General features: G+C 38.6%; 1 protein-coding gene across 1 annotated transcript; it reads right to left on the bottom strand.

Annotated features, from left to right (window-relative positions):
- Positions 1-9,705: 9,705 nt before the first annotated feature.
- Positions 9,706-20,298, bottom strand: mlycd (malonyl-CoA decarboxylase). The gene is made up of 5 exons (XM_057348548.1): positions 19,693-20,298; positions 14,490-14,602; positions 14,254-14,410; positions 13,163-13,315; positions 9,706-10,867 (listed from the first exon to the last, which is right to left on the bottom strand). The coding sequence occupies exons 1-5, from the start codon at positions 20,236-20,238 to the stop codon at positions 10,322-10,324; spliced, it is 1,515 nt and encodes a 504-aa protein (XP_057204531.1). The 5' UTR covers positions 20,239-20,298; the 3' UTR covers positions 9,706-10,321.
- Positions 20,299-21,055: the final 757 nt, after the last annotated feature.

Raw genomic sequence — 21,055 nt, 5'->3', positions numbered from 1 at the left:
TTTATCGGAGTCCTGCGGAGAGGTTTCTCGTCTCTATTCCTGCTCGCATAACATCGGTGTCCCTTTGGCCCTGGAGAAACTGAATAGGTGTGGAGGAGTCTTTGAATGTTTGTTTCTATGGTTACATATGGCAGATGAAGAGAGGTTTGAACTGGAGGGAAATGGTCAGGATGCAGGACACAACTTCCTTCCATTCTCCTCCTTCTGTAGAACCTTCACCTCAATTTCTACAGAGGGGGGAACAAGCAGAGGTCACTTCATTGAACGCCTACTGTGTTCCACTCCTGCATCAACTCAGCATTCAATACGCTTTTTAAAATGGTTCTCTGCCAAGCCTGAAAATATTTTACACCTAACTTCCAACATAGTATTTCACTCGGTCTCGTGTATTGGCCGACACAGGATGTCTGCCTGCATTCAAAAACAAACGGTTGCAGTGGAATGGAATATGTCTTATAAAGAGGTTAAACTAAAATAGTACTTTTTAATTTTAATGGTGGATTCCTAGTGGAAAATTTCTCTTTTATAACTGAGGAGATCTGATGGAATTCTCAGTTGTGTTTTTATTTACATATCTTTTTTTATGTTTGGGAGAAAATGAAACAAATGAGATAATTTTTCAAATATGTTATAAAATGTAAAATAAATGAAGATTGCACTAAAAGTCACTTAAATATACTTAAGAAAGTTCTATATTTTCACGCACTTGCATACTTATAGTATTCATTACTTCTTAAGATTAACTCTAAGTGTACTTTAATGTGCTATTTTGAGACACCATAAATAGAAGTATAAGTGTATAGAAGCTATATTCTTTGTAAATTAAGTGCAAAATGAATTTGTGACAATAGAGCACTGTATGTACATTATGGAAGTGTACTTAAATAAAGTGTTTTTAGTGCACTTTTATACATGGGTGAAATCATCTGGATTTGGGTAATTTGATGAGAAATGTTTAAATTCATAATAAAAATCTTCAATAATATTGACTTTTGATTGCAGACTTTGCTAATCTCAGCTCGGTTAGTGACCGTAATTATAATGAAGAGATTTGTGAGCTTTCTGAGTCTTCTCAGTTCAAATATGTGAGATTAATTTCATTGATATCTATGATAAATAATTAAAACAAAAAGAGATCTAATATGTAATTTTTCTTTTTTCTGGGTTGTCTCAGAGTTTCTTTTTTAATTAACAAGAATACAAATATCAATAACTGAGTCACTCAGGAATATAATTTGCTAATCTGATTAGAGTTTGCTAGATTGAAAAATTTTGTGTGAAACATATATCAGACCGTTGACGTGGACGTATGTTCCTCACTCCCATATGCTTTATACAGTATCTTACACGTTCAAAAGTACTTCCATTACCATACATCAAGTTCACGGTATAAAAATGCAAATTGCGACGCTCACTGACATCAGATGTCAATCTGAAGTCCATCTCTCTTCCTCTCTCGGTGCTTAATTATTTAGGTCTATAGGGCTGTTTTTCAAGCACACTAACCTTGAGCACTCGGGAAACGCCTAATTAAATCGTCTAATTCTGCCCACCATGTGCGAGGAGATGATATGTAATTTAAAAAGAGCAGCAGATGGTCACGCCTTTAAGGGCGCCCCCTTTTTCTCCAGGCGGATGGAGGAGGACCCAGACAGGCACATTAGACATCTTTAAATGCCTTTAATTTATCCGACAGGCCGCCGCGACGTGGAAGTTAAAAGTAGGAGAGCGTGAAACAACCGTTAATAGAAATCCAGAGGATTTTTATCTCTGAGAGGAAAGAAATGTGCTATGAAACAGGATTGCGTATACGTTGTTCCTCTTTGTCGACGTGGGCAGGTGTCAGCTTTGTGTATTCACTAGTGTGTGTTTTATAATCTGCTTCAGTTTAAATCTTAACCTTGATCAAAATGAATGAGATGGGGGTTAAGTCTTTGTAAATATAGTTAATTGGTTGTAATTATGCACATCACGTGTTTCATGTTGAAAGAGGTTGTGCTTCCATTGCAGAGGTCCTCTTATTGTGTTTTCACACTTATGGTTTGTGAGCATGTCAACTAATCTGTAATGAAGTAACGGCTGAATCAAACAGGACCATTCATGTATTTTTAAGAGCTATCTGTGTTGTCACCAAACAGATTTTTGTGTCGTGCATGTTTGAAGAGGAAGAGAAGAATATCTTTCCCTACGTGGGTTTTTAAAAATTCAGCCTCTTTATTTATTGATGCTATATTGGTTTTGTGTTTGCTACAGACTTAGTTACTCTTAGTCAGAATACAACAAATGCATCCAATATATTGAATTGTATTTTTTTCAGTATAATGAAGAATACAAATAAATGTTGCATTTTCCATAGCAGAGTGATTTCTTATATGTTCTTATATGTCATGATTGCTAGGCCAAGTTTAGAAAGACCACCTCCAAGTCTCCTAAAATTTGAAAAATGAAAATTAAACAGCCACTGACAGAGTGTACTTTTTTGCCTTTAATCACCACTTCTGCATATTTTGTGGCAATTCAAGTCCAGTGTCTGTCAAATGACATAAAGCCACCCAACAACCGCATTGAGAAAGACTGAGAGAATGCAAAGACAAAGTGGTGAAAAAAATCAGGCTTATTCCATCATGTATCAATTGTTGAAATTATCCTAAAATACGTGTAAAACATACTATTGTTTTGTTTAAACATGAATATGAACTTTGCAGTATTCGAGATCTGCCAACATTTCACCAAACTGCCGTTTCGATTTTCTGCAAATTAAAACATAAAAAAATATATTTCAAATTTGGGCGCAATGTTGTCAGTAGTTCACAGAATGAAACAAAAATAATAATTTTACTTAAACACATACTTATAAATAAATTCAGAAGAAAAAAAACAATGACTGAAGCTGTCAGTCTTTAACATTTTTCTCATTGTGTTCCGTAGCAGAAAGTCATGGGATTGGAACAACATGAGATGCTGATGACAGCATCTTCATTTGAAGTGAACTCTTGCTTTAATGCTCAGTTCTTGGCTTTTGAAAGAGATGCATTCCCTAGACTGATATTCTTGAAGCTGTATGCATTTGCTTGGCTCGGATCAAATTCAGTTCTGACATGGAGCGCTGCGCTCTCTGACACTCTGGCCTGTAATTTGCGCAGATCAGCCCTTTGTGTGACAAAACCCAGCAATAACCAGATCCAATTAGACAAGCAAGCAGGCCAGAGCGCATACACAGTAGCTCTGAGAGCATTACAGCGTGAACAGAGGCGCATGCATGGTGAATGCTAAACGAAACTCTTCCTGTTCACCGTATCACCAGACAGCATTGCACGGCACACAACCCTTCCAAACGGCCTGATGAATTGATTCTTTTGTTTATGAACTCCTTCCTTTTTATTTCGAGGCAATGAGATGCATAGTTGTAATTGCCTATGAGTTTATTCGTTGCCTTTTATACGAACCGACGAACGTAGACGTGCTTTATGGTCCCAGAGGCCTGCAGCACAATTATGTGAATAATCGTTTCGAATGAAACGTTTTGTGACATTCTTTTGTTTATTGTTCTGTCATGGTAATAAGGCTCACAGATGTTCTAACAGAAATGACAGAGTTATTGTAAAATGCCATGTTGGATAATTACATCGCATCCAGTTGCTTTTAATAAAAGGCTATGGCGTGCGTTAGTTGACCTGGTGGCGATTGGGAGCAGGCGGCGTCTTTCAGCTGCATTTCAAATAGCGGAGGAAAATAAAGGCTGCGGTTGTTAACAATATTACAACAAGAATAATTTAGCACCATTAGACCTAGTGAGGGTGTTTTCTTAGCTATAGGTGTTTGACTAGTGGCCAGGAAAATGCCCTGTTAGACAGTATTGTGGTTGTCTGAATGACTTGTAAAACTGGCAGCCACTGTTTTGTTTTCACGTGCTGTACGCTCCATGTTCACCTGTAATCTGTGGTTTATAGAAAAAAATATTCAAACCTTTTATTTTGGCATGCCTTAAATGGTACAACTGTTCTTTTTTCCAGGCAACGTTGTGTTGTAAATACACAATAGGTTTGGGTAAATTTTCAAGTCTCTGCCCCTCAGCATCACAGTTGGAGCTCTTCTGGCTGTCTCTCAGGAGTGTCCAGTGAGCACTTATCTTGCCCTTTTAAGAAGAGCTTCTAGGTTTTTTTGGGGGGGAAGACAGGCATTAGTTAATATCTTCTTTGTGTCTCTCAGACGCGGTTTGTTTTCTGTTTGGATGTGGCTGGGCGGAGAGCAGTGGGCGTTGGGGACCTGGCGAGCTAATTGGCCCCGAGCATAGTGCTTAATCCCCATCTAACTCATTAGGCAGGGAAACAAACAGGGCAGCTCAGAGACAGCCTATAATTAAGAGAGATCTGTGACATCAAACCCTATGTGGCACACATCTGATCCAAACACGTCTGTCAAAACAATCCCCTTTTTGCTTTTTTATCTCATTCTCTTTTTTTCACAGCTCTCTCCATACCACCCCACCCAAGTTCTCTCTCTCTCTCCATTCCACAGCAGAAGAGTGACATATTGACTAATGAATCCCCGAAGCACTTTGCTAATGCCATCTCAAATGTGTAATTTAATGATCGCACACCAACACACACACGCGCTCTTTCACTCCTCTCCTCCACCATCATAATCCCCTTTTCTTTCACCAGTTCTCTTTCTTTTCTCAATTTCAATCGCGCGTGATAAAACCCGACATTAATCCTGACTGTCGGGGAGCCACCGGCACCTCCCATTCAACCCTCAGCGACGCGACACGACGTGCAATATTTACACACTGCAATCAGCGTGCGCAGCCTCTGCAGGGCTACAGATTGTATCATTACAGTGCAACATCACACATCCATCAGTTTATGATGCCAAATTACTGTTTGCAAACATCAGCCATGCCCTCTGGTCAAATATGTGCTCCGCGAGTTACTGCTTGGGAAGGGATTAAATTCGCACATGCTAACAAACACGGGCACACATACACACACATAGGCTACACACCTGATCGGGACTTGGTCACTCAGAACTGCCGAAAACCAGATTTGTAACACACAATTTTAGATCTAAAACATACACTGTTGTATACGAAAGTGTGAGGCCGCTTGTGTTTTACATTTTTTATCATTGAATATAAACTATTTTATTTTAAATTAACAGAATAAAAATGTTCATCGGATTTATTTATGTATAAACTTAATTTTGACAAAATCCTGATTGACAATGTGGAGAAAAAATATTCTGCTTTAAGCTGTCCTGAAAAAGTCAGTTGTGTAAAGGTTTTTCGGTTTCATTTATTTATTTATTTATATCTTTTTATGTTGGCTAGCATATATTGTTCAGAGACAGTGCCGGCCTCCAGGAATGGTCAGATGGCATAAATTCATGGTGTATCTTTAGACGGAGTTTGTGCTGCTGCCACAGGGCTGCTTTTGTATTATCCAGCAGTACACGAGCGGATGACACAGAGATCAAGGTTGCAGCACAATTATTAATTCAATAGTACTGTAATCGCCCTGAGAAATGCACTCAACTTTCTCCTACTAATGTTCAAACCGTTATAGCCCAATGTTTGTAAGTCAGGTGTCTATAGTGTTTATGCCTATAGATTGTATTTGGATCAGCGATGTATATGAATTTATTTGGACATATATTTTGGATATATGAAGTACATAACAAAGTACAATAGTACATTATAAGTGAAAAAAAATCACATGCAACTTAGGTGCAGTTTAAGGAATAGTTCACACAAAAAGGAAAAATCGTTCAGTACAGTACTCAACCTTATGTCATACCAAACCTGTATGACTTTCTTTTTTTTTCTGTAGGACACAAAAGCAGACATTTTAAAGAACAGTGGTAACCAAACAGCATTGGACCCTGTTGACTCCCATTGAATGGACACAAACCCGCTGAGACATTTCTCAAAATATCAAGAAAGAGTCATATCACTGCTGTCATTCTAAAAACTTGTATCTCCATATTTCAAGTTTATAAGTAAAATGGTCAATTAAAAATAGCAGAATAATACAAAAAGAACAATAATGTTTTAAAAAAATATATATATAATTTTACAGGGAGTTTTTAGGCAGAGTGGTACTGATAGAAGATGTGTCTTCAACTGTGTCTAAAAGGTTGTGATGGTCTCAAGCTGTTCAAGGAAAGTATTTAATTACATTTTACTTAATGATTACACCTTTTGACATTTTATATCCTCAAATATACGAAACCAACATGATTACGAAGATTACATTCCAAAGAACTTGATGTGTGCTTTTTAACATTCTTTTTGTCATTGACCCCTTTACATGGTGTCTATTAAATTATGTAAAGCACTTATATCAAATCTAAAAATGTCAATATCTTAATCCCAGAACAATTCCCAGAATCTGAAGTCTTACGGTGCACTGGCCGTTTCTACCAGGTAAGCGCTTTGGCACGGTATAACCTTAATCAGCCTTAGGAATGAATACATTACCAGACCATTTGCCTCCATTAGCCTATGCAGATGAGCCTGAGAGAGAAATAGCACCTGACCTGCTCTGGGGAAGCAGCTGCCATTGATGGAGGACAATCCAGCTTCATTTAGCTTCAAATTACCCCGAGAACTATATCATCCACGACCACCTTCAATGTGCTTGATTCCCTTCCCGCATTCAGCCAATCACAAAAGACCTTATATTTCTGATATCATTTCTCTCTGTTTATTCTCTCAATAACTGCAATTTTATGGTCATTTGACTGGTAGTAATGGTATCTTATAAGACTGATTAAGTTCGTTAGTTTCTGTGCTCAGGACACACAGTGCAGCATGGGAAATTTCCATCCAGCCCTCTCAATCCTTTCTTTGGTACATTGCTCATGTCCTCTCCACCGGGCCAACATCTGCCAGTAATCATCGCGATATTGATAAAAATGAGACTTGCACTTTGAAAAAGGCTTTTTAATGGATCGTCAGTGAAGCAGACAAACTTGTAGCAGTTCGTTTTACGGTTACAGAGTGAAACGGAGCAAATGTTTTTAATTAGGGAAGAGCTGTGACGTCTCTTTGATCTAGTAAACTGAGCACAGTTTTGGTTACATGACCACACTGTATTTAGGAAAGGGTCTTTTAAATTCATCTGCCTGTCTTTGAGATTAAAATATATCATGCTTGTTAATCTATAAAACTATGTACTATTGGGTAAAAGATCAGACATGATTTATTGGTTGAAACATCGCAATCCAAAATAGTAAAGTGTGCCAGTCGCATTCAGAGCAAGTACATTAGTCTTCCATAAAAGCGTAAAGTGGGGAGCAGATTTCTTTGATGTATCTGATGGAGCATACGTGAAACCCACCTTTCAAAGGAAATGATCGAGAATTTTTCCCACAAAGTATGACATGTTTCACATTCGCAGTTCTGATTGTTGGAATGTGAACTTTTTAAGTTTAAGTTTCTAACATTTTGAATTTTATTTAATTGACTTTCGGATATATTTGTGGATACTACACACAAAGAAAGAAATTCTAGTCAGCAATCTATAGGTCGGCACTTCAAAAGGATGCAGACCTGAATGTTGAAATAAAAACCTTTAAAACTGAGTTACGAAGCTCTTGAAATTTCACACGCCACTTTGCACAATATAAGTCATTTTTTCCGGCCGTTTAAATGAATGAAGAGACACTTTTACCTTTCCTTTCATTTCCTTTACACACATGAGCGGTTCCACAGTCTTATCAAAAGACAGTAAAATCACTTTTTCCCTTCCCTTTCTTTTTCAGACTAAGCCGTCTTTCAAGCTAACCTTTTCAGTAAAAATCCTCTGCTTGCCTCAAAGACTTATTGTATTTATTCACAGATGTATTAAACACATATTTGCTCATTTTAACGCATGCTCATATTCCTCGTTTTACATGCATTTTTATGAGCAGCCTGCAAGCTTCTGTGTCTCAATTAAAATGGTTCTCAAGACCTCGGGAAGCACAATATCAATATGGGATAATGAGAATTTCCTTATTTTGTGGTTGTGGGATCTATAAGAATGACAATCAAACAGTAAATTGATTAATGTGCTGTTGGAAAATTTGCAAGGAGGCAATATGACATTGTTCAGCATGTGCTTTACTTAATGGCAAGATCACAGCTATTAAAAATGGTGTAACGTGCCTCCAAATCCATCCAGCCGGTAATTGCGTATTAACAAATTGGCCCTAAAACGTTAATGGTGTTGGCTAGCAGCTGCAGCTGTGTTGATTAACATGTTGTGCTCAATCTTCCAGGTCACTGTGTTACGCTCTTTGAGGTCTGGAGGTCTGGTTTAGATCCAGTATGTCAGTCTGTCAGAACAGAGGTGATTTTTTGTTTCTTTCTCAAGTGATCTGTTACACATTAAAACCTATTATTAACGTTAACGAATATGCTGAACAAATCATTAGCCGATTGTGCTCTGAAACTTTCATTCGTGTAATTTATATATTGTATAAATTATTATATTGTTTTTTACATTGACAGAAACTTTTGCTGATGACTAGACATTTTCAACATAGTTTATTTAAAAATGATTCTAACATTCTATGCACGTTCTCAGTGAGTGTCTATAAGCTAGCCATGTGATGTGAATAGCAAGTGGCCAATACTTATTTGTAACACTCCAGAACAAATGTATCTGTGATGAGCAACACTCAACACAGGTACTCCATGAGTCACCCCGTAAATCCCCAAATCACACAATCTTTATCAAGTAGCGCTACCAGCACTGTAAACACATTTATTAGGCCATAATCCCTAGCTGAATTCATGTGTGCTACTATTTGTACCAAATAATAATGGTGGGCATTCATTTTACCTGTAGAGAAAAGTCCACTCCTGTATGGTTAAAAATATCAGGACTCTTTACACTTCATTACAGTGTTTTGAGAGCGTAAAAACAAAAGGCCATCCAATTGAACCGAGCGTCGCTTCACATATCCCAATATCACTGAATAATGCAGGACTGGTTCAGGAGAATTTTCTGCTAAATAAGCCTCAGATTCAGGCAAAACTAATCTGACGAGGAGGACAAACAAACTCTATTTGAACCTCAGTGTGGATGCTATTCTAAGTTGCTATGGCAACCCCCTGCATTTCATTCAAAGCAAAGCAGTAAGGCGATCCAGCTTTGAGCATGCAACTTAACGTGTTTTAGCTCACCACTCATTGTAGGAGGAGTTTCTCATCCTTTAAGTGTTGTCCGCCTTGTTCCATTTCCACTCCATGGTCTTTCTAAGTGAACATCATAAATTTATCATCAATTAATTTTAACTTCATTTAAAATGTTCCCGCTTCATTAGTTTCTGGGGCACGATGCAGAGGAGGGGTGGAAGATGTGCGTCACCCATTAGAGTAAAAGTGCAATTTAACAGTCAACTAACATCAATATATTTTACACAACAATAGAGAAAAAATAAAGGGTGCTTACTTGAACATGGCAGTCTGTTATCAGACACTAGAGAGAGCAGTCGTGGAGGAATAAAGTGCTTGTTGGAGAGCGCTACATCTTAAAACACTGCCAGTAAATCCGCCAGGGAACGGATCTGGCCAAATGTGATAGCATCCTGTTCTGTGTATTTTTTTAAAGATGTTTGAACATTTTCCATCGCTCGAAAGTAATCAAACCGCATTGTCCAGAGATTGTAGCATGCTGTACGGAGATAGCACATTATGTTCACAACACAAACATTCAGTTTTGGAAGGTAAGCTGAATTTTATTCGAAACTTCACCCCAATAAATAAATAACATTTGTGCATTTGTACAGGCACGTGTGAACAGACAACAGTTTCACAGTGAATCAGATCACACTAATGAAGGAATCAAAACATCATTTATTATAGCAGCTTCGACTCGCATGCTTTCTTACATACACTCGCTGAGAAGGCAAAGACATGACAGGGTCTGATAGATTCTTCCCGCTTCATTACTTTCAGTCTTTCAAAGTGTAACGTAAGTCCCCATCAGAATCAGCTAGCAGCTTTTCAAACGCTGCTGGCGCTCTCCAGAAGAAAAGGACTAAAGAAAATAGACTCATTTGGACAATTATCCCTTCATTAAAAATGAGTGGATATCAGGCACTCCTCAAAAATGACAAAAGATCTTTGACATCACCAAAGTGGCATGCTGGGTTACAGAAATGTATCACACTAACGTTGGACTTGTATTGTCTTTCAGAAAGGCAGAATAGTACTGTCCGTCTCCAAATTAACCTGCCATTGAGATGCTGGTCTAGTTCTGTCCTCGCCAGTTTATTAAATTTGTCTGGTAACTGCAGATTTAACAAATCTGTCCACAAACCCAGAATAGCATCAGAGTTTGCTGTTCTTCTGGAATTGTGACACCAGGCCCATCACCTGCTCCGAAGACTTGATGACTTTATTCTGCAAGTAGACGGCGCTGTTTGCGCTAGTCTCTTGCAGGAAGTAGCGATAGTTAACCATTATGCCGCAGGAGTTGGCGATTCCCCGCGGGCTGGTGTCCGCTTGCCAGTTCAGCCTCCACATGGTGGCGCCGTTTTGAAGATGAAAGTTAGCCACCGGGTTTAGGGCGTAGCCCCGTCGTTTCTCTCCGTACAGGTACCAAGCGCAAAGCCGCATTAGCACAGGTTCGAGAGCGCGGATCAGGCGCTCTGAACGAATCCACTCGCTGGTGCTGATGAGCCTGCGCAGGGCCTCCACAGCCGGGGCACCGGGGGCGGCTCCCGTCACGTCTTCCACCTGCATCCACTCCTGCTCGGAGAGGAGCTCTGTGGCACGTCCTTCTTTCTTGTGCTGGGCCAGAGCTCCATGAAGCCACACGGCGAAGCCGGGTATGGGAGACAGACTGGAGAACTGGGCCATGTGGGGAAACTCGCTCTGCACAGAAAGGTAAACAAAGACATGTAATATACAAAACTGCTTAAACATCAAACGTGTCATTTTTTTGGAGGATGTATTGACAGAAATGCAATATAATATACACAACTTTAGACTTTACACAATGAAGCGTTATGTTATTACTTTAGAATGAGCTATTTCTATCTACGTACACCGCAGGTCCCCTTACATGGATATTCGCCAAGTTGTAGCCCTAAACGAACAAAGTTCTTTACAGAGTGCATTTCGTAAAAACGTTACCTCCTTCGGCAAAAAAGCGAAAACGTGACGACATCTTAGTTCTGTGGTGGGAGGCGTGGAGTGAGTGTTGGTTGCAATTCACAACCTCACCACTAAATTTAGTGTATATATAAATGTTGTATATATATATAATATAATATAAATCTTCAAGTATACTCTCTCTCATCATTCTTTTTCTTCCCAGTTTATTTCCTATCCCACACACTCCATTTGTACCAATTTAAAAAGCCTTGTTGAACAAGTCCACTGTGTCTCTTTCTCTTCCCCCACAAGGGCAAGGACACACTCATTTTCTCTCTCTTCTGTCCACATTCAACTAGGAGGAAGCACTGAACAAACCGAACGTGTCAGACTGGCCCCAGAGGACCAGAGATTTTAAGTCTTTCACATCTCAAGTCCATCACACTTCCCCTCTCTCTCGCTCTCGTTCTTTGCCATGCATCATTCCTTCAGACAGCCAGAAGCGAAGGAAGATAAGCATGTCCAAGGGTCACTTTTCATTCATCAACTCAATTTACTGTAAAACATTGGTCAGCAACTTTAAAGCTACGCAGAGTGAGAGAACAGAACGTAAGGATGAGGACGGAGCGAGTGTGCGATAAAAAGTGTGCGCGTAAAGGCCCCTTGAGTATTCTGCTGAAAGACAACCTAACCCTCCTCCTGTTCTCCTAAATCACACTGTGACCTTTCTCCACCTCTTTTTCTCATCTATCATCCATCCATCACACCGATCGTCCCCTGTGGCACGGTGAGTCACCTTCCTTCTGTCTTCAGCAACAGGATAAGCTCTGCTCTCACAGGTACTTAATACTTCTTTCAGAGCACCTTTACGACAAAAAACTATCCAAGTATCCAAGATACTCTATATCTCTTTACAATGTACAATGATAACCACAGTTACTCTTGATATTGTTACTATAAAAATAAGATGGTATTTTGCCGAAAATTGGTACATTTTTCTAAGCATTCTATACCTTGCACAAGCACAAGCCCACAACATCATCATGTACAATTTGCATGAAATAATATCTATCCGCCCTCCATTTCCATCTCATACCCATTTCCAATCAACAACATTCATTCTCACATCTGTGTAAATCAGCCACAGCCCTCGACAGAGAGCTCTTTACCGGAGTTAACCTCTATTACAGAAGCAGCCACCTAGCACTTTGTTTCAGTAGCATTTCCACTGGAGCAAAACTCATCTGAATCTATAAACCTGAGAGGCTCTTGGGTTTTTTCTCTCGGTTTAATTCAGGCTTCATCTAGTAAAGAGGCGAGAGCGCTGTGACATGCCATGTGTGATCTCTCTTCGTATTATTGAGGGTGACAGATGAAATTGTATTAGTTTGCCTTCCTTTTTTCGACCTTCAAGCTAGAAAGATTTGCTGAAGGACCATATTTGGCTCTAGGTGGCACTGTGTGGCAAAAGAGATTATAAGGTATTAAAAGGAATAGTTCACTAAAAAATGAAAATTCTGTTGTTATTTACTCGCCCTTATGTTGTTCCTAATCCGTATGACTTTCTTGTTTCAGATAAAAACGAGACATGTTAGGCACAGCGTAAAGGACAGTTACCATTCACTTTCCTCGTATGAACAGAGATGCAATTACAGTGAAGGGGACTGCTGCTGATAATATTTAACGTTCCGTCTTTTGTTTTCCACAACAAAAAAGCTGTATGCCATGAACATGAAGATGAGTAAATATTTTTTATGATGATAAAACTATTATAACGCAATTACTAAAAACATTGTTATTTATTTATTTATGAATTGTTTATATTTCATAATAATAATTTATTGTTGTAATATTAGTACAGTAGTATTTTAAATCATTTATTCATTATTTTATTTAATACTATTTTATTAGTATTAATTATTTAATTTTAAAATGATTTTTATTAGTAATTAGTTGTACACTGAGTTTTCTACATAAAAATTCACGTTATTTATACAGCAAAGAAAATGTGTGTCAACAGATTTTTTATTTATTAAACTGTATTCTCATTTTAATCTCTATGCGTGTGCCTACCTGCAGCTCTAGGACCACCCTCTTGATGAGGTAATTTCCAAGCTCCACCCCCTGCAGCCCCGCCTGAGTGGAGGAGATGGAATAGAAGATTGCTGCATTGATCTTGTTCACATCCTCATCCGCGTCCAGAGTGGCAAACTCTCTCACAATGCTCTGGGAAAACAAGAGGCACACAGTAAATTAATAGACTGTCCCTGGACTCACTAGAGGCTGAGGAGAAGCCCAATAGAATGGTGGCAGAATTGGAGACCATAATAAATAATTGTGTCTTCTGGGCACATTTTTGGAGCACCTTTATTCCCCTTTTACTTAATCTTGGTGCTTTAAAGAGTGCTTGTTGGGGATCCCACCTGCCTAAATCATTAATGGGATCTGTCTTCTTAAGTGCCTGCAACATCTTTAATGCTGGTAGCTACAATAATAAGCAGGTAGTGGGAATTGTGAGCAATTTATTGATCCTGTTTTCAATTCTGATTCTGGTTCAGATTCTGTTTCACCTTAAAGGGATAGTTAATTTATTTTCACTCAAGTTGTTTAAAACCTGTATGACTTTATTTTGAGAAGTGGATTTGCGTCCATACAATGGAAGCCAATGAGGGCCAATGTTCTTTAAAACATGTTCTGTTGTGTTGTGAGAAAATGATGAAAGAATGTTCATTTTGGAGTGAACTATCCCTTTAAGGGTTCATGGTTCAGATTCTGTTTTCACTGAACAATGCTGATACAGATTTCGTTCCTTAACAATATGATTAATGGCTATTTTAGCGTCCTTTACAATTTAGCAAAGCCCTGTCAGCTCCTGCACTTTTTATTAAGCTCCAGTACTTTAAAAAATAATAATGTAAGGTCACTTTTCCCATTCACACACCCAATAATGCATTTATTTTGTGCGTTAAACTGTCACACTCTATGACTTGTTCTGCTAAGTGTTACTGCACCAAGTTTATGTACCATGGTGTTTACTTTACAGTTGATGTTATCGTTGTTTTCATACCTGAATTTCACCTCAGGGATAAACAGTCTGAGTTTAAAGATCATCAAGTCATTATCCATTCTTCTTGATAACAAATGCAGTTTCTATTAGCATTTACCTGGATGTTATTTGCTATGTCCTCAGTGAGGGCGACGTGCAGCACCACCAGCGGTTCTCCGGGCATGGAAGCGTGAGTGAAGGCGTAGCATCTCCTGTACGGCCCGACCCTGCGTTTGAGATCCGTCCAGTTCCGCACCGGGTGAACCGCTTCATACCTGTAAGAAGAGGTGGTGAAGAGGTGTCCGAGGGGGGCGGTGAACAACACGGCATATATATGCATGAGATGGCTCTTACTGGCTGATCTTCTGAAGGATCTCGCATGGGGACTGCCACGTAATCCTTTCGAGACGGAGCAACCCAACCGAGAACCATTCCGAGAGAAGACTTTTCAGAGTGCCGTTTAGGTCCTAACAAAGGTACACAAACACAGAAGGCTGAACAAAAAAATAACATACACAGCATGTTGAACAGAAGTTCCCTGCAGAAATTAAAGCGCAGAAATAAGGCTTTCAGAAAATGACATATGGAACTGCATAGAGGCAACATAAGTCTTAAAAGTACAGTAGCTAAAAAAGCTGTAATTCTAAAGGTCAGATAGAGCTCTGAAAATGGTCATAAAACTAAATTATTATGGTTTTGGCACAAGAACTGTTCAATTATGTTATAAGTGGCCTTCATAGAAAGAACAAAATGCAAAGAGGTGTGAAACATGCTCACTTTTATATCATTATTTTCAAAAGTACAGCCGTGATCATAATGGTGCCCAATTACAAACTGTGTGACTTCCATCATTTACAAGCACTCTCACAGAACCGGTGCACCAACGGGACAAACTCCCATTTTCTGACATTTCAGAACACATTCAGAAAGCTCTCATGTCCCTCTGCAGTTCTTAGCATTTGTTTATGTGCCCACATTAGAGTTTAGGGATCATTATTAGCATCCATAAGAGGACGGGGAAAGATTTCTGTGGTAAACATGGTTCCATCTCATCAAAGAGATGTTCCTCCCACATGAGATATGATACTGTGCTGTCTCCAGAGGGGCAGATTTCTTTCATAATGGTGATGAGGAACACAGCATGCATACAAATTTCTAGATATAGTCGCAGTCGGTGGACTTACACGGTAGCTGCTTTAAAAATTCTACCCGTGTCCACAGTAGCCAGTCCTACAGATGCATGCGATTAAAGTAATTGTGCCTCGTCAATCAAACCTTCACAAAAACATCCGTGCAACCCCAGGCCACATCTACAGGTAATGCACATGAAGACTGACCTTACTGTACCGCAAAAGATTTCGTATATGCATTTAATGGCACAGATACAATGCATGCATAAATGCCTAAATGTTGCCTGCTAAGTGATGTTACGTAAAAGAGGTCTCTGCAACCCTGGTGCAACAATAAATGAACAAAAATTGTAGTGTTTACTGTCTGTGACCAGTATAGTTGTTGAGGAAAGCAGCCCAGCAGGGACTGAAGTAGAGAATGTAGTCTATAGCCTTTTGGTTTTCTGTCTATCTCAGCTATACTAACAGTGCAATCCGCAGCCCACAGCCGCCCCAGCCAGCAGTCACAGTTACACTTAACTTTAAACTCATCAAATCCTCTCCGGTCTGGGAAATTACTTCTAAGCATTTATTCGATGTTCTACCTTCAAATTCAGTGCAGCCAAAAGCATTTATAAGTCTTTGCCCAGTAGAGGTTTGTATTTGCTTACACGGCTGAATTTACTCTGAGGCCAAGCAAACTAAGTGGAAACCAACTTAGATATGTGCGTTGGTGCTCCAGGCCATAACTCAAAAGTGCCACACTTTTTTCTTGAATATTTTCTTGCGTGTATAAGAGAGGGAAAGATATCAAACTTACGCCAAACTGAGCGTCAAGGCAGATACAGAGATCAAACATGGCCATGCTGAAACTTCGAAAGGGCGGCGAATCAGGCGCACTGTGGCAGGAGTGCAAAATTTCATCGCACAAAAAGAGTAAAAATGTCAAGGATGTGTCAATGACTTCACCCGGACAGAGCCTAAAATTGGGTGTTTGACATTCTCCGATTTTACAGATGTGACTGAGAAGAAAAGGCAGGAAGGTGCAAATGGAAGAAATCTGACATTAATGTAGTTGCTTTCGAATATTTCTGTTAGCAATTCCAAAACCTGTATTTACATTTGGAGCATTTGAGGAAAATACTTTTATAGGCCCGGTTTCACAGACAAGGCTTAAGGCTAGTCCCAGACTAAAATGAATGTGTGACCTGTCTTAACTGAATATAATTTGCTCAAAACTATTTTAAAATATATCAGTGCCATTGTTTTGTCTGGAGATGCACACCAGTAATGTATTCTTCTAAGGCATTTTTGCATTCGAGTTCAGGCAACACAAGACTTCAGAGCCCTTTTTTGCTACGTACAATAAACTGATAATACATGAATACCTGTAACAAATAGAACATGTTCTGATTATATTTCACAGCAAACGAAAAATAAATTACAAAATGATGCCAATTTTCAGGTCCATCAAGACATATTTTTATAACAAATAATATGCACATCCCACGCTCCATTCTCATCACTGTTATGCATCCAGATGTTTTACTTTGGAAATGCTTGTGATTCTTTTTATTAATGTTTCTCATTAGATTTTCATTATTGTAAAACAGCAGAAAAGTTAATTCTGTCCACACACAATTATTGTTTGAAAGTCATTAAAATCAACAAACAATTAATACTACCGTTCATAATGTATGAATACTTTACCACTATATTTTTACTTACAGTAATGAGAACAACCATAAAAAATGCAAAAAGTAAATATGATCTTTAAACATTTTTTCCTTTTGATCTTTATTAGGTAAAATATAACCCAGACATGTTCTTGACAGGTTTAATAAGATTAATCCATATAACTAAATAATGAACATAAGAAATTATAATACGAGTCAGTAATAGTCCAATATTGCACTACTCTACTCGTCACAGGTAAAATAGCATAATGTATATCTGAGTGCAAGTACTAAATCGCTCTGTTGAAACCACTAGAGAAGCTTGCTGAGTGTCAGATACAATGCAGACTTTTAGAAGTTCTGCAGGTCACCTGTTTAAGCCCAGACAGGCTATGTCCGTTCATCGATTATATATCTAGAGATACACCTGGCCAGGGATTTGAACTGACGTTTCTTCAGGAGTCTGATAATTCTTCTCAGGAGAGCTCAGGACGTGTGATTTAATTTTACTGCAATGCTCAGCGCTTTAGCTGTTCTCTGTCTTGACCCATTATTGTCACTTTAATACATTTTACTCCTCAGCACTCTGGCTGGCAGAAGGTGAGCTCAGTCAGACATAGAAGCTGGTGGTTCATAGCATTGATGCTGGTTTAGGCATTAGTCAATGAACAATACCTTGTTAGAGCATTTATGAATCTAGTTTTATGTTAATAGATATACAGTACACAAATGCAATTTTTAACATTAGTCTAGATACGTTTTGAAAGACTAGGCTAACAAAAGAAGTAAAAAAAACTTTATTTACATTACATTATAGCCATAGGCGGTGTGTGCCTTTGCCTCTTTTTTAAAGTTTACTATTGTTTTTGTTAATTCATGACAGCCTACTTCATGTTCTATCGAAATACTTCCGTATATGTAGAAATAACCATTAGCCAAGTAAATAACCATTAGCCAATAATAAGTGCTGTGAAAAAAAATTGTTAACATATAAAGGTATCTTTAATAAAGTATACATTTGTTCATTCGAAGATTCATTATTTGGACTGTAATGTGCATTGTCAGTTTTTGCACACAATCTAATTCTCAGAATCAACAAAGTTTCACTACCATATCATGTCCTTCAGAGGGGAACTGAGATAAACCCCTATGCTGAGCAAGCACTTTCTAGGACAATTTTTGGGAAACAGTAAAAGATTCTCACTAGAAATCTTGATATTTGACCCACTGTCAATAACTCAGACATGTAAAGGACGAAAAGACTATGCTGACAAGGCCCAGTGTGCTAGAGATGAGCCAGGCCATCTCTTTGAAGCAGGGATGTGCTATATTTACAATATTATGGAGAAAGTGAGGCGTGGTAAAAACAGGGAGCTGTGCTAACAATCACTAAAAGGTAAAAATGCTTTAAAAGAAAGTGCAGAGAATACATTGATAATGTTACCAAATAAATGCTTGGAAGGAGTTGAGAATAGCATTCGATCATATTATTGGCATTAAACCATATCAAGGTAGGAATAAAAATGCAAAACAGTACGGTCAATCAGGTAAGTATTCAGTTAGTCTATGTTTTTTTTTCAATTCAACAGTTTAATTATTTATTCGTAAGATAAATATCAGTGACTGTGAAGTTTCATCATAAAAGCAGATTACATTAGCCCTGCTGCCATGAAGACCAAGAAGCTGAAAGTGGAACTTTGAGATAACGTTAAAAGCTGGAAAAGGCTAAAAAAGGATTGGAAAAACTTCAACTTTGCAGGAAGCACTTGGAAGTCCGTGAATAAAGAGACAGCACCACCAGGCATTGAGACTTGAGTGCCTACAAAATGAGAATCAGGACAAGAGGTGGTGTGAAAGTGACCCAGAGGTCAGCTACAACACTAAACAGAGTTGCACATTTCTTTGGTTGAAATGGAAAACCGTCCAAACTTCAACAATCGCTTCGCACTTCAAAGATTCAACCTTTCTTAAGGAGTCAGAGCCACTAAGGAAGCTCACGTTTGAGAAAGGCCAACGGTGTCACACCTGGAGTTTGCTAGACTTCACGTGACAAACCTAAAAGCTGGGCTAAACTAGAACAAGTGTTATTATTAAGGGTAACACAGATGTGGCCAAATACTGAAAAATCCTTGAGGAAAAACTGAGGAAAGAACTTTGTTCTTGGTATGAAGAGATGTTTTCCAATAAAGCAATGTCCCAAAGCAGTTCAAACGTAATTTAAAAGGCTTATGTTCTTCAATGGCTTCACCAGAATCCAAACTTGAATTGAATCTACCTTTTAAAAGTTGTTACCTGAAAGCAAGGTAACAATCTAAATACACAAACTGGGGATATATAAAACAGAATCAAACAACAAAATAAAATAACAAAATTGTTAATAATATTTATTTTGTTTTACTGACAGGTTTAGAAACGGTTATAATTGGATGTAACAGAACTAAATATAACAAGGCACAGGTGTACAGCATATGATTTAAATCTTAAATCACATGTCATAAATAAAAATATGCTTATATTTGGAACCTGAGCAATAGGATTTGCGTCACAGATTGAAGAACTAATATGGGACAAAGGTCACCTGGCTCCAACACTACTGCCCTGTGAAACCAAAGACAGCTAATATCTAGGGGAAAGGGCACATCACAAGACCTCATGCCATCTCACAATTCAAAGCCATGGAAGGAATGCAGTATTCACACTGACAGCCTCCGAAAAGCCAAAGCTGTTACATTTGACAACACATCATGATACAATAAAAATATGAGTATTTACCCTCATGTGTGGGCTGTCACTAATTTTTGAAGTTGCAAATTCGATGAGATCTGCCCGGAGGTCCACCAGAAACTTCACCCCTCCCTGAACCTTACTGATGTGCGTGAGCAGATGTCGGTACCGGGGTGTTAGGCTGTATCGTAGCCTGTCTTCGACCTGCAGGATGGTGGCTGGATCTCGCACCTGAAAGTCCAGCAACTTTCCTGCCAGATCCGAGACCCCTTTGTGATCCACTCCGAAATCATGAGACAGTTTCTCTAAAAACTCTAGTCTCTGTTCTTTCTCCAGGCATTTGTAAAAGTGCATTAACTCCAGACTGTTTGATTCAGGTGGAGGTGGAGATTTGTCTCTCATCTCGTAAGTGGGTAACGGGACAACTGTCTTTCTCAAGATCGCTTCCATGCTACTGGGCTTTGCGATGGACGAGCACGGAGAAATGTTTCTTAAGTCCCACACCCTGAGCCCCAGAACCGTTTTTGAAACAGCCCCGTGTCGATAAGACTTTAGGAAAGCGCGCACGGGTATATATAAGTGGAATAGTGTCATTGCGCGCCGAAAGCACGGAAAAAACGCGTACCAAAATAAACCCTGTATACAACGTTACAATGCACGACCACTTCCGGTATTTCTTAAAGAAGCCGCGCATCAATTAAATGCGCAACACAAAAACACAGCATTACTTGGTTTAAAAATACAATGTAGTCTCACAAAAATAATATAAGAAAATAATCTTTAGTTTCTTAGCAGTCTGGATGCTTTGTTTAAAGGGATAAAAATTAATTACATTTTAAGTTATTTTATGTTGTTCTGTGATTTCTACATGTGCACATATCAATGGATTATATTTATACGTAAAAATATGTCCATCCACCTCAACCAAGCTGAGTTCAAGACGCAAAGCTAAGATTTGCAGGGACGTATAGTGTTTGTAAATATGGAATATAAAATCCACATTTTATTGAATACTAATAATTCATCATACACAATTGTGAGGCCATGCAATAACAAGAAAGGAACTTCAAATAAGTGGTTTGCAGCAATGTAAAAAAAGGAAATTGTTAGTATGCTCTTTTAAAATATTATTAATAAATATTACAAATATTAAAAAGGTTATATATGAAGCATTAAATAACTTTAATAAAGTAGCGAGATGACGCATGGCTTATTTAGAAATATTGAGTTGAAACCTGTAGTTATTGACCAACCATTAAAGTTAGAGAGGAATTTCAACCAATGAGATGAGGTTGAGGCGGGATTACATTGTCTTCCGACCAATGGCAGGCGGGAAGAGAGTGTCTGTGAGGCCTGTATGAGACCAGTTGTTTTACTTTGCACTCTCTACTTCGGTTTGGTGTGGTTGATG

Source organism: Triplophysa rosa, linkage group LG12 (assembly GCF_024868665.1).
Source record: "Triplophysa rosa linkage group LG12, Trosa_1v2, whole genome shotgun sequence".
NCBI lineage: Eukaryota > Metazoa > Chordata > Actinopteri > Cypriniformes > Nemacheilidae > Triplophysa > Triplophysa rosa.
Note: the sequence above shows the minus strand (reverse complement) of the source record. Positions and strands in the feature narration are given on the sequence as shown.

Excerpts from the sequence above, each read along its gene's own strand:
- mlycd (XM_057348548.1), bottom strand. The coding sequence starts at position 20,238 with ATGACACTATTCCACTTATATATACCCGTGCGCGCTTTCCTAAAGTCT. Across the intron at positions 14,603-19,692 it reads GTGACAGCCCACACATGAGG|GACCTAAACGGCACTCTGAA; the intron begins GTAAATACTCAT and ends TACCTTTGTTAG. Across the intron at positions 10,868-13,162 it reads GGGTGGTCCTAGAGCTGCAG|AGCGAGTTTCCCCACATGGC; the intron begins GTAGGCACACGC and ends CTTTCTGTGCAG.